This window comes from Panthera leo, chromosome C1 (genome assembly GCF_018350215.1).
Source record: "Panthera leo isolate Ple1 chromosome C1, P.leo_Ple1_pat1.1, whole genome shotgun sequence".
NCBI classification, from domain to species: Eukaryota; Metazoa; Chordata; class Mammalia; order Carnivora; family Felidae; genus Panthera; species Panthera leo.
In genome coordinates this window covers 150,810,074-150,824,459 of record NC_056686.1, presented here as the reverse complement: position 1 = coordinate 150,824,459, position 14,386 = coordinate 150,810,074, and the positions used below count along the sequence as shown (strand labels likewise).

The 14,386-nt window shown below is 34.5% G+C and overlaps 1 protein-coding gene across 3 annotated transcripts in view; it reads left to right on the top strand.

Moving 5' to 3' along the window:
- KCNH7 (potassium voltage-gated channel subfamily H member 7) overlaps positions 1-14,386 on the top strand; it is a 154,496-nt gene that overhangs the window by 85,566 nt on the left and 54,544 nt on the right. For all 3 annotated transcript variants that reach the window (XM_042948967.1, XM_042948966.1, XM_042948968.1), the window contains one exon: positions 9,157-9,556. In XM_042948967.1, coding sequence (XP_042804901.1) covers positions 9,157-9,556 — 400 coding nt within the window. The remainder of the gene's footprint in view (positions 1-9,156; positions 9,557-14,386) is intronic.

Genomic DNA, 14,386 nt, shown 5'->3' with positions numbered 1-14,386 from the left:
AAATTTCATTTTTGCCCATACAAATGACTGTGATATGTTGAAAAATTATATAGGACACAGAAGATTTTTGCTGTTGTTGGAGACCACTGTAGGCATTACCGGACTTCTACTACCTCACTCAACTAGAAGTAAGGAAAAATTCAAGAAGACGGTCTCAAATACTGTAAATATATAAAGTAGGATGAAGGCTGAAAACAAGTCACTGGGTGTGTCAATTCAGTATGCATTGGTAGCAAATGGATCAGATACTGGTCACAAGCCAAACTGAAGTATCTTCAGAAATTAACAGGCAGGGAGTAGGACTCCCTCCTGCTGGAATCTTGGTAATAAAGAGAAGAGGAAAGAGCAGTATTAGAAGGTTGCACATGGTGAAGGAAGAGGCTATTTTGTTTTTCCTCTTAAGAACTTTGTGAACTGACAAGAAAATAGCCATGTAGTGCAGTGCGACTTCAGTGGGTAGCTAATTTGGATGGGGAAATTAGGAAAGACCTTTGCGGAGTTGAGACTTGATCCAAAAAAACGAGCCTCGTGAAAACACATGCAGAGCATTTCAAGCAGAAGAAAACACTAGTGAAAATGAACTGGGGAACAAGCTTGGTGTATTAGAATAGAAACAAGGCCAGTGGCAGCTAGGCTGAACCATTGAGTGCTAAGATATGAGAATGCAGACAGGGACCAAATCACAAGGAGCAGTGACATTTGGTATTTATTCTGGCTGCAGTGGAGCCTTCTGAGTTAGAATAATATGATATAATGGACAGTTTTAAAGACCTCATGGTGGATGTCTGCAGAAAGTTTAGTCAGGGTAGAAGCAGAGGAATGATATTAGAGCTTTTGCTATAATGTAGCAGGGACAAAACAACAAGGGTTTGCACCACATGGTGGCAGTAGAGGTGAAGAGATGTAAATACATTTGGAAAATGGTAGAAGAGAGCTGTTAGGGCTTGTTGATGGACTAAATATTGCTGGAGTAAGAAAAAAAGCAGAATTAATGATGGTTCAAAGATTTTGTTGTTTCTTCTTGTTTGAAGTATTTTGGAGGATGGAGACTACGTAAGCGACTTTCATAGGTAGCCACTTATGTATCCAAATGGGAAAAGCCTGGGGGGAAGAAGGTGCGTTATGGGGTAGAAATTCCTGTTTGAACCATGTGAAGTTTGAGATGCCTATCAGTCATCCGAGTACAGATGGCATTTAGGCAAGTCAAGGACTCCATGAGCATCTAGAAGATATATATGTGAATATAAGAAAAAGAACTGAGATCCATTAAATTATACATAAATTAGATGAAATCATGGTAAAGATTGGTTTAGATCAGTGTTTGTCCATCAGGACCATGCACTGATTTCTGTGTGGGTCTTATAAAAAAGTTTGTAGATTCATATTTGGTAGGTCTAAAGTAAAGCCTTGAAACCTGCATTTTTAAAAATGGCAGGAACGATTCTGTTGTTTAGATATCCAAGAACTGGTGGCCTTATCTGGGACAAAGAGGAAGTCCAGGAGAGGGCTTTCATGTGCTCATAGGTGAACATTTCTACGAAATGAAGACATAAATAATCAACTGAAGGAGTGTTTTAAAACTAAATATAAGAACAGTCATGATTTCGTAAATGCTTAATTCTAGCTGAATTATTAAAATGTTGTTTTCTATGCATCACAGCATCTTGGATAACCTTAGAGAAAACAATTTTGTCAATGCCAATTAAACATTAATGTCTTCCTTGCCAATTTCTCTAAGTGGTAAGAGACCGTGACACTTCAGTTTCATTTACATTCAACTCTGAAGAAGGAAACCTTTACAAATTTTGGATCTATATTATTTTAGCTATAATACATACATGCTAGCAATGCTGAGGACAGTTTGACATATACATTTTTACTGAAGCAGATACATGAGCAGAATTGCTCACTTTTTCAAAACAACCATTTAATCTTTTTAAATGTTAAAAAAATGTTTAAGAAAGGAATACTAACAATAACTTGGTTTTCCTGTGTCCTTAATATCTTCCTGATGTCAGTGCCATCCAGTCGGACCCAGGAAGGAAGGGATTCTCTATTTCTTAATTTTTACATCGTCAAGTATGATGCCATCCATAGAAAATTATCCCAATATCACTGATGCAAGAGAATAACACTATCGGCTCAGTCTCCAAAAAGTCAACTTTTCATTATCTGCCTCAAGTGTTCCCATATTTTGCTTATCTGTGGCAAATCTTAGTTTCAGATAGATCAACTGTTAGAATCTAGAGCTCTCTCTTTAGCTACACACTTCATTAACCTCTTCCTGTCCTGAAAATTGGTGTTCTTTTGATTCATCACTTGCTTTGTCAACCTTTCTCCATTCCCACTTTACTGTTATTTTTCATGAATCCTGAATGCAGGCAAGGTGTTTGAAACCTAAGTATTTACAGTGCTCTTTGGGGGAAATTTTAATAGAAAAGAGGAGTTTCTATTCACATTGGTATGTTTGCTTCATTAGTCTGTTAGATGCATCATAGAATGGATACAATGAAAAACTTAGGAAGTATCTGTATAGCAATTCTGATCATCTTGTCAGCACTCTTTCTGAACCTGATTTCTACAGTAGTTACCATTAGTTTGTTAGAAGTGAATTGCTAAAACATTAGACACACTCATGTTCAAATTTAAATAAAAAATACATTTTGAAGACCTGTATACATAATATATTTCTATACATAAAGTGACTGCATCTCTCTTTAGATAGTTCTTTGGGAGTTAAGGCAGATGTCTTCATTGGCATGTATTTGAGGCTGTCGGTCATGCCTGCCGAAATTTGTGGCAGGACAAGTGAGAGACACAGGATCCCCAGTGCAGTAATTTTTGAACCAAGGAAAGATAAGAAGATTCCATCAAAAAATATATTTTGCACTAAGTTGATCATTTATTCATCGTGTATATGTCATCTATTGTCTACAATTTGCTAGAGATGATATAAGTTTCAATTTTTGGTTATATATTTCTCAAAACAAGTCAAATTTCCATTTTAAAAATACAACATCCATAATTTTTTATTCATTGTAACATTTCTTACTGCTGTTTTAAAATCACTTGATGACCAGTTTTCCATGTTATTGTAACTAAAGAAAGGGAAAGTGAGTTCCAACTGCAGCAAAAATAGAATGTTAATTATAAACAAAATAAACATAAAAGCATCTTGACAGTAAAGGTTGTTAAATATTAGAGTGACTGTCCCAGACAGGTTGTAAAACCTTCTGTTTGAAAGCCACAGTTTGTGCAGGGATTTGTGAGGTTTTGGTACGAATAAGGAAAGGATAAGCTAGGTGATTTCCTTAAGGTTTTTTACATATGCAAATATGGCTTTTTTTTTATTGTATTAGTGAATGTGTCCTTAGAAATATTGAAAAAATGTGGCTCAAGCTAAAGGACCTTGAAACTAGCTTCAATATTACTGGGTTTTATTGGATAAGTAATTCATGGAATGGTGTATACAAGTACCAGGGCTTAGGAGGGAATTGAAATGAAATCTAAAGCAAAACAGGAATGCAGAGTTATGAAATGTATTACTCACTAAGTGTTCCCATTTCTCCACTTGAACCCAAATATTTCTTGACAAACAGAACAGAATGATGGATTAAGTAGAGATTTTCAACGATGATTCATTCTTTCAGTCCTGTAGACAACACTGAAGATCACATACTTATATTTCCTCATTTATAAAAGAATAATTCTGTCCGCTGACTACAGGCGAAAGTTGTGAAGAGTAAGCCTCTGAAATAAAGTATTTTACACATAAGATTCTTGAAAGTTCTCACTTAAAAAAGGTAGAATTATTTTGAAAAATTATTGAGCATAAGACTTTCTCGTATTGAGGAGGCTTTCCCCGTTTGACTGTAGCCAAATTTATTCTTGAGTAGAGAATTGCTGGACACTAGCAAGAAATCCCCTATTCTAATTTCAGGGCTTTAAAATGAATCCCACTTACACTGAGAGAGATTATTGCCTGAACCATTTGAAAATATCTTGAGTCTGGGTCTGGTATCTAACGTGTTTACAAAATTTCAATTGCTTAGAGGATATATTTTTAAATAAAGTTTCATTAAGAAAGTCATCCATAATAACGGAGACTAACTTCTACCTCAGTATAAGAAAGTATCCAGGACTTTAATAAACTATGGATGTGGGTAGGTCTTTAAAAAAATTTAAATTGGATGATATGCTTCAGCCACCCAAAAATGTCAATAATTTGAAATTCCAGGGGAAAAATCATTTTACATTTAAAAAGTTCTGACAAAATACATTAAAAATACAAGTCTTAAACAAGTACACTTTCTTTACTGTGGCATTCAGGCAAAAAGAGTTTGAAATACCATTCAATCACAGTGAAAGGAGTTCTGAAGTGGCATAGGTACTGATGAGGCAGAGACATGACTTATTAGAGTTCATTATGTCTCCTTTGCTGCAATTCATGGGCATGACCAAAAAACAAAGTACCTTGCTTCCATCTACTGCCAAGTCGCTCACCTCTTTCTCCATCTTATTTATTGTCATGATATCTTTGTAGTGCATAATCACACATACCTCTTGTGAGCTCTTATGCTTGGTTAGTCTACCCAAAGTAGCAAAAAGCAGACAATATTTTTTCTGATACCAGTGGAAAGTTAAAAAATAATACCTAAGATTCTTTGTACCTCTACTGTTTTTTTAATTGTTGCGATAAGCGTAAGGATGGATTTATTTCTATTTTCAAAAATTGGAAAAAAAAACACAAAATAAATTTTCATAGTATGGCTGAGTATTACATGAAATTAGATATATGGTCAGAGAAACATGTATGCCAAAAACATTCCCCTCAGCCATGTTCTGATGTTAACACAGCTATAAGGTAGTTGTGGGTCTCATTTTTCATTTGTGCATAAGACGGAGATAGTACATTGAAGTAAACAAAGGGACAAATAGTCACCAACAAATCAGCAAGAGGAAACTGATCATTCTTTAGTCTTTGCTCTCTGAGATTTTGCTGCAGTCGTTTTTCCTTTGTGTAAAATGGGAAAAACCCTTTAAATCTTTAAAGAGAAATTTAAAGAAGAAAAGTGTTATTGCAGTCTCGTATCATCTATCTACAAGATAGGCTGTACACAACAGTAGCTAAGGAAGAAAGCCCAGGTGTGTTAGCAGCATCTTGATAACAATACAAATAAGATCAAGTCATTTGTTACATTGCCAAACAACATATGTAGTTATGCTTGGGTACATCTTATGGAATCACAAGAGAATGGCTTTGACTGTTGAAGTCCATTTTCATTCATCCTCAGAAGCAACTGAAAGATAAAACAACTGCTTAGAAATTTCTCCCTCTTTTCTCTCCCTCTTCTTTTCTCTCTCTCTCTCTCCTTCCCTCCTTCTGTCCCCATCTCCCTCTCTCTACCCTTGCAGTCATTTAGTATCATGTCAGTTGGTTTGAGACTTCATCGTGTACCATATTTGTTAAGCTTTTTTTTTTGTCCAGAAAAGATGTCATTTGTGTGTTATTATATAAATTATATTCACTTATCTGCTTAGAGAACTTACTGTCATTTAGGTTTTGCCTTATTTTGATATAATCCTAGAAGAAACATCAGATGTTTCTTTGAAGGGAGAGAAAAAGGAGAGAGCTGGCCCACACAGCAGATGGATTATATAACATCATTTTTGCTTTACTATCTTGGCAGCCAGAAGAGTCATTAGTACTTATTATCACAATATGTTATTAAAACATCTCATTTGTTTTGAAGCATTTCACTTCATTAACCAAATACCTTAGAGAATTTTCATTATATTTCACTTATTTTGAGGTTGAGAGAAAATTTTTCTTCCAAAGAAGAGAAGTTTTAAGCAATAATTTTCAATATTTCTGATTTCTCAACACAAGTAAATAGCTAACAGAGCATGGAGGAAATATAAACACACAAACAAGCTGTGAAGTGTAAAAAGAGACACGTTGGACCAGTGATTCCTGCTACTAAATCCAAGCAATCAGTGCATGTAGATGATGTTTTTGTCTTTAAAATTCCCACCGTTTCCTGAGGATGCCAAGGCCAGTGTTGGAAAATCCTCCATTTGGAATTCTAGATATCAAAGTAATGCATTTGGAAAATGTGTGTATCCATCCATTTTACAATATAATGTTCCCACTTACTGATAGAAACTAAAGCTTATGAGATATTTAAATAAGAACAAAAAGCTACTATTTACTGGGCACTACCTACAAACCTATGAGGAGGCATTATTATGCTCATTTACAGATGAAAAATTTGAGGTCTAGAGATGAAGTAAACAACTTCTCCAAGATGATAGATGGGTATGGATACAGAATTCATACACCCATTTGTTTGTTCCAAAGTCCCAATGTGTAACTGATCAGCTAAAACAGACACATGAAAAGATGCTCTACATCACTCATCATTAGGGAAATACAAATCACAACTTCAGAGATACTGCCTCACACCTGTCAGAATGGCTAAAATTAGTAACACAGGAAATGAGAGATGCTGGCAAGGATGTGGAGAAAGGGGAACCCTCGTGCACTGTTGGTAGGAATGCAAACTGGTGCAGCCACTCTGGAAAACAGTATGGAGGTTCTTCAAAAATTTAAAAATAGAATTACCCTATGACCCAGAAATTGAACTACTAGGTATTTATACCAAAGGATACAAAAATACTGATTCAAAAAGGCACACGCACCCTGATGTTTATAGCAGCATTATCAACAATAGCCAAATTAGGAAAAGAGCCCAAATGTCTATTGACTATGACTGGGTAAAGATATAGATATACATATACACATACATATACATATACATATACATATACATATACATATAGATTTAGATATAGATATATAATGGAATATATATTCCATGAAATATACAATGGAATATTACTCAGCCATCAAAAGAATAAGTCTTGCAATTTGCAACAATGTGGATGGAGCTAGAGTGTATTATGCTAAGTAAGTCAAAGAAGGACAAATACCATATGATTTCAGTTATATGTGGAATTTAAGAAACAAAACCCATGAACATAGGGGAAAGAACGTAAAAAAAAAGAGACAGAAGGAGGCAAACCATAAGAGACTCTTAACTATAGGGAACAAACTGAGGGTTGATGGAGTGAAGGTGGCTGTGGGATGGGCTAAATGGGTGATGTATTAAGGAGGACACTTGTGATGAGCCCTGGGTGTTACATAGAAGTGACGAATCACTAAATTCTACTCCTGAAACCAATATTATACTATATGTTAACTAAATAGAGTTTAAACAAAAACTTGAAACAAAGAACCAACGAAATTTGAAAAAAAACTGATCATCTAAAATGTTAATAATTCAAATGATGGAAAGTTTTTTCTTCCAGAGAACTACTTAATAATAACTTAGACTCTCCCTTTATTTGTTGAGAAGAGATATACTCTTACATTTGTGAAGAAAAAAATGCTATTTTCTTTATTCCACCTTGAAAAACAATAATTCAACATTGGGAGCAGAGAAGACTCACTTCTTCACACATCCCATAATGAACAAAGACCAGAGCCCAAATGTAATAAGCACATCCCAACTACACAAGCTCCTCTCACTTCTAGAAGGTTCCAATATAAACTTAAAAAGAATTTAGAGGAGACCAAGGGATCTCCCCTCCTCTTAGTGACCACTCTGAAGAAAAAGAAAAAAGAAACTATAACACTTATAGAATTCTGATGAAACTATTTTTCTTAATATTTAGTGCTTTTTTTCCACCAAATCAATATGGATAGAGGGTGATAGTTCTTCCATGTGCTATTTCTTTAATTAAAATATAAGTATTCCTAATGCGGTTGGATGTACTTTGCAAAATAAACACCAACAATGAACACATAAAATGACTCAATAATTGATTGGTAAACACCATGTAACTATGGAATAATTATATGCCCTGTGAATTATATAGTACTTATAGCTGACATTATTTAGGAAACCTAAGAAATGAACTTGTAATTTGTACTTATCAGATTTCAAATCCAAACAACCAGTGAAGTATCCTGTTATTATATAGAAGTGTCCTATCATTAGATACCTGGTCAGTAATAATCATACAATTAATTACACATATCACACCCCAAAGAAAAATACGTAATATCATTGGGACTTCAAGAAACAATTTATCAATTTAACACATTTGGGAAGGAAAAATGAATTTAAATATAGTGTCTAAGACATGCATGCAATCATCCAATAAGTTTCCCAATTATCTGCTTGCCTGGTTCTTCTCATTATGCAGGTTTCTCTCAATTCTAGTATCAGTTCCTCAGCAAGTTCTTCTTTGGCCTTTCTTTCCAAAGCAGTCTCCATCCTGACTCATACCCTCAAATACCCTCTATCATACCACTTTGTCTTATTATTGTTGTCACATTTTTTTTTACTCTTTAAACAATCCTATTGTTCATTTCTTTAAAAAACATCTGTTTCGGGGCGCCTGGGTGGCTCAGTCGGTTAAGCGTCCGACTTCGGCTCAGGTCACGATCTCACAGCTTGTGGGTTCGAGCCCCGCATCAGGCTCTGTGCTGACTGCTCAGAGCCTGGAGCCTGTTTCAGATTCTGTGTCTCCCTCTCTCTCTGACCCTCCCCCGTTCATGCTCTGTCTCTCTCTGTCTCAAAAATAAATAAATGTTAAAAAAAAAAAATCTGTTTCTCCCCTCGAGACAGTGGACCTCATTTCTCCTCACTAGAGACAGCATTTTGTCTAGTAAATAAATATCTTTCTATTATAAAAGTGATCACATCTGTTTGCTCAACGCTATAATCCCAGTGTGTAGGCACTTGCTAGGCACACCAGTAACACATGGGATGTTTCTTGGTGAATGAATGATTTACTGACTATTCGTTATCTCCAAGGCACTTGGTTAGAGCATAAAGCTAGACAGATGGAGTGTCTGTCCCATGGGTCTTGCATGCCAAGATATGAATGTACCACACACTTTCAAAGTATTTTCCAAAGCAGACAAAGTTAAAACAAACAAAAACTAACCTTAATACTTCATTCAAATATGCATTTATCTTCAATGCTACCATCTTGTTTTGACCTGTTTCTACCTACTTTGCTTCACAGGAACATACACTGAGTTGTTTGCCAACTGTTTCTGACCATACACATTTGTTTCCACAGACAACAACATTAATTGGTCTTTTGAAGACAGCTCGACTCCTTCGTCTGGTGAGAGTGGCCCGGAAGCTTGATCGCTATTCAGAATATGGCGCTGCTGTTCTAATGCTCTTAATGTGCATATTTGCCTTGATTGCTCACTGGCTGGCTTGCATTTGGTATGCAATTGGGAATGTAGAAAGGCCCTACTTGACAGACAAAATCGGATGGTTGGATTCCTTAGGACAACAAATTGGGAAACGTTACAATGACAGTGACTCAAGTTCTGGACCATCCATTAAAGACAAATACGTCACAGCACTTTATTTTACCTTCAGCAGCTTAACCAGTGTAGGATTCGGGAATGTGTCTCCTAACACCAATTCGGAGAAAATCTTTTCAATCTGTGTCATGTTGATTGGCTGTAAGTAGATTTCTCTTTTGTTATCTATTAGGATGAGATAATATCACAAAATTGATATCTCTAGAACATTAAGAATAAGGCAAAGAAAAAATTATAGAAAACTGTAGAGATAATGGGATTACATATATGGGTACTATATTCTATCAAAACTGATTCTGTGAAAGGGAGACACCGAAGGACTTTCGGGACTTCAGAAAACCAAAAACTGAAAACTGGAGTGGCATGGATCTTGGGATCCAGGAACTGAGACTTGCAGTTCACTTTTACTGCTGTAAAAGTGTCTGTAATTTGTTACCAATGGTTATTTTCTATTTTAAGCTGAGGTCAGATTACAATGGGAAAGACTAGTTTACATTATATTCTAGATAGATAGAAATGTATATATATATATATATATACATATATATATATATATATATGTATATATATATATATACACACATATATATATGTGTATGTATATACATATACATATATATATACACATTTCTATCTAGTAATGTAATAGTAATAGAATATATATTTCTATATAAAATATATATATTTCTATCTATATAGAATATATATTTCTATATAAAATATATAGAAATAATAGAAATGTTTCTTATGTATCTGCATTTATACACATATATACACAAATATATATATTCTTCACCACTTACTGACTAAAAATGCCTTTTCCTATGACATCAGGCCAAATTTCAGTTATTGCTCTTTACCTTGTAATAGGATGATGACATCAGTGTCATTAATGAGGTATATTTTTTTGGAATAAGAAGCAAAAAAAAACCGCATTAAAAAATATGTATAATTTTTCTTAAAAATCATACTGCGGAGTCACTAAAGATAACCTTGCTGATACCAAACAGCAATTGACAAAAGCATAATGGATTTTGAATGCTTAAAAAAGGGCATCATCCTTAGATTGTATACAAATATGAAAACAGATCCAGAGTTGCTTTTTAAATGTTAACACATTAACTAATGAAATATACTTAGATAACCTTTATTATGAAACTTAAATCAATTCACCCAGTTTATTGTTCAATGTATTTCAAATTTACTTTTCATATGTATGTCTTAGTATTTTTATTATGCTAGGATTGCTATAGGCAAATTGTATTATATTCAAATAACCCAACATATTCTACAGATGCAGGCTAAGTCTGTACTACAAACACAGACGTAATCTTGTACCCAGAAGGACATGAAGAGGGACCTACTGGGAAAAATGGAAAAATTCATTCCAGAGAGACTAAATCTCTTGGAACAAGCACAGTCCCACCCACTCTGTGATTACAACTGCCAGTAAATACTTTACAGAGATTATCAATCTTAGTGAAACAGGTAGCAAACAAAATTTTTAAAAGTCTGTTCCTAATTACTTAAACATCTGTATAGAAAAAAATATATATACTTTTCATAAAGAAAACAGAACCTGTATGTTGAAACTTAGAATTTGCAAGAAGGAATTTTTCAAATGCACTGAAGTTTAACCTGCTCACCACTTAGGGAATACCCATCACTTGTGAGGATTGTTAAATACATACTACTGTTTATCCTGTGAATTATCTTAAATTAAAGAAAACCCAGTTCTTTATTTGGCCTATACCCAATCTCTAATCCCTAAATCAGGGTTGTTGGCAGTCTTTTTACCTTCCTTCCTTTCTTCCTACCTTTTTCCTTTCTTTCCTACCTTCCTTCTTAAATATAGCACTAAGCTATTTCTATTGATTCCTTAAGAAGAATACTTGGTTTCTTCAGACAATTTTCATATTTTAGGAAAAGAGAAAACACTTTAGTTAACTGAGTAGAGTAAGATACAACCACAACCACCACCACCACCACAACAACAACAACAAAAAAAAACAAGCTTATGGATCCAGAGAATAGATTGGTGGTTACCAGAGACTGGGGTGAGGAGTAGGTAAAATGGGTGAAAGGAATCAAAGGTACAAATTTCTGGTTATTAAAATAAATAAAAAATAAATAAATAAACAAATAGGGATGTAATGTACAGCATGGTGACTATAGTTAATAATACTATATTGTACATTTGAAACTTGCTAGAAGAGTAGATCTTTTTTTTATTTTTTTAAACTAACATTTATAAACTTCCAAAAAAATTTTTTTAATGTTTATTTATTTTTGAGAGAGAGGGAGAGACAGAGCGTGAACGGGGCTGGGGGGGCGGGGAGCAGAGAGATAGGGAGACAGAATCAGAAGCAGGCTCCAGGCTCTGAGCTGTCAGCAGAGAGCCGGACATGGGCTCGAACTCACAAGCCGCGAGATCATGACCTGAGCCAAAGTTGGACACCTAACCGACTGAGCCACCCAGGCACCCCTAAACTACCAAAAAAAAATTTAGGCTACTTTTTAATGTTTATTTATTTATTTTGAGAAAAAGGAGGGGAGGGGCAGAGAAAGATGGAGAGAGAGAGAGAGAGAGAGAGAATGAATCATAAGCAGGCTCTGTGCTGTCAACACAGAGCCTGATGTGGGGCTCTAACCCACGAAGCTGTGAGATCATGACCTGAGCCTAAACCAGAAGTTGGATGCTTAACCGACTGAGCCATCAGGTGCCCCTAAAAAAGTAGATCTTAAAAGTTCTCGTCACTGTGGTGATGGATATTAAGTAGACTTATTTTGGTGATCATTTCTCACTGTATACAAATATCAAATCATTACTTTGTACTTCTGAAACTAATATAATGCTATATGTCAATCATATCTTAATAAAACAAACAAATGAAGCTCAGAGCCAGAATTGACAGAAATGATGAAACTGGTAGACAATACCAAGCACTTTAACAAATGTGTATGTGGATTCCCTGAAAATGGGGGAGGGAACCAGAAAATAAAATGTATCAAAATGTGTAAGAGACAGCTAAAACAGTGCTCAGAGAGAAATGTGTACCTTTAAGTGTTTTTATTTTTTTTAAGTTTATTTATTTATTTAGAGACAGAGCATAAGTTGGGGGAACGGCAGAGAGAGGGAGAGAGAATCCCAAGCAGTCTCCACTCTCTGTGCTGAGCCCAATGTGGGGCTTAATCGATAACATGACTATGAGATCATGACTTGTGCTGAAATCAAGAATCAGACGTTCAACTGACTGAGTCTCCCAGGCACCCCTTAAGTGTTTATATTTAAAAAAAAAAAGATCTAAAAATCAAAGATCTAAGCTTCTGTCTTAAGATCTAAAAATCAAGGATCTAAGCTTCTATTTTAAGACAAGCAAATTAAACATATAAGTAGAAGAAATATCAGAGATAAGAGCAAAAGTTAATAAAATAGAAATCATACATTAGAGAAAATTAATGGTAGTATATTCTGGCTCTTTAAAAGATCAATAAAATTGATAAACCTCTTATTAGACTGGTAAGAGAGAAGACATAAGTTAACATGTCTTATATGAAAGAAAAGATCTTACTATCCATTATAAAGATATTAAAAGAATAATAAAATAAGATTATGAAATACTTTATAATAATAAATATGACAATTTAGATGTGATAGAAAAGCTCCATAGTGAAACAAATTACCAAAACTGAAACAAAAAGCCTGAGCCATACAATAAAATTTGATAAATTGTATTTCATCAAAATTGGTACCTCAGCTTTTCCAAGGACACTATTAAGAAAAGGAACAAATGATAGACTAGAAGAAAATACTCTCAATACTCAGACCTAAAAAAAAAAAAAAGACTTGTATCTGGAATATATCAAGAATTCTTACAACTCTGTAATAAAGGACAACTCAATTTAAAAAGTAGCAAAAGATTTAAACACATTTCACAAAAGAAGATAAATTAATGGGCAATAAGTGCAGGAAAAGATGTCATTAGTCATCAGGAAATGCAAATGAAAACTCTAATGAGGTATTACATGGCCACTACAAGGTTAAAATGAAAGACTGGCAATACCAACTGTTGGTTTGGGAACAACTGATACTGTCACATATTGCTGGAAGGAGTATAAATTGACACAGGTTTGAGAAACAGTCGCGTGGTTTCTTACAAAGTTAAACATACCACACAATTCCACTCCTAGGTGTTTGAAAGGGAAATGGAAGTATATGCCCATACAAAGACTTGTACACAAATGTTCGCAGCAGTTTTACTCATAGTAACCAAAAATGAAACAATGAGCTTTCTGTCAACAGAAGAGATGAACTGAACTGGTAGAGCCATTGGATGGATACTGCACAGTGATTAAAAAAAAAAAAAGAAAAGAACATTTTAATGATTTATACAGCAACAGGATTAATTTCAAAAACATGCTGAACAAAAGAAGTCAACACAAATGAATGTATACATCATGACTCCATTTATATGAAAACCTAGGAAATGCAAACTAATCTTTAATGACATACATTGGAACTTAGTGGTTGTCTAGGTTCTGAAGTGAGTATGCAGGCAGCCAACGAACACTGGGGAATCTTTTGGGGTGATGGAATGTTCTATATCTTGATTGTGTTTATAGCAGCGTATACATTGGTAAAAATTAATTGATCTGTGCCATTAACACCTATTTAATTTATTGTATGTAAATTACACTCCGATAACATCTAATTTTTTAGGTTAAACTTTTTAAAAGTTTGTGTATTAGGTAGAAAACGTGTATTTGCTCTATCGGTACATTTCAGCTAATGTTTAATGGCCTACTAAATACATCCATTTGGTTAGCATATCAGATTTTAGGTGTGGTGTGCTGAAGGCAGTTTTAAGATACACCTGTTTTGTTTCTATAATATCCAAGCCTAAAACAAACCATCTGGTGAAATTGCAACTATCTATTGAGGAAAGCTAAATAAAATATTGAGTTGAAGAG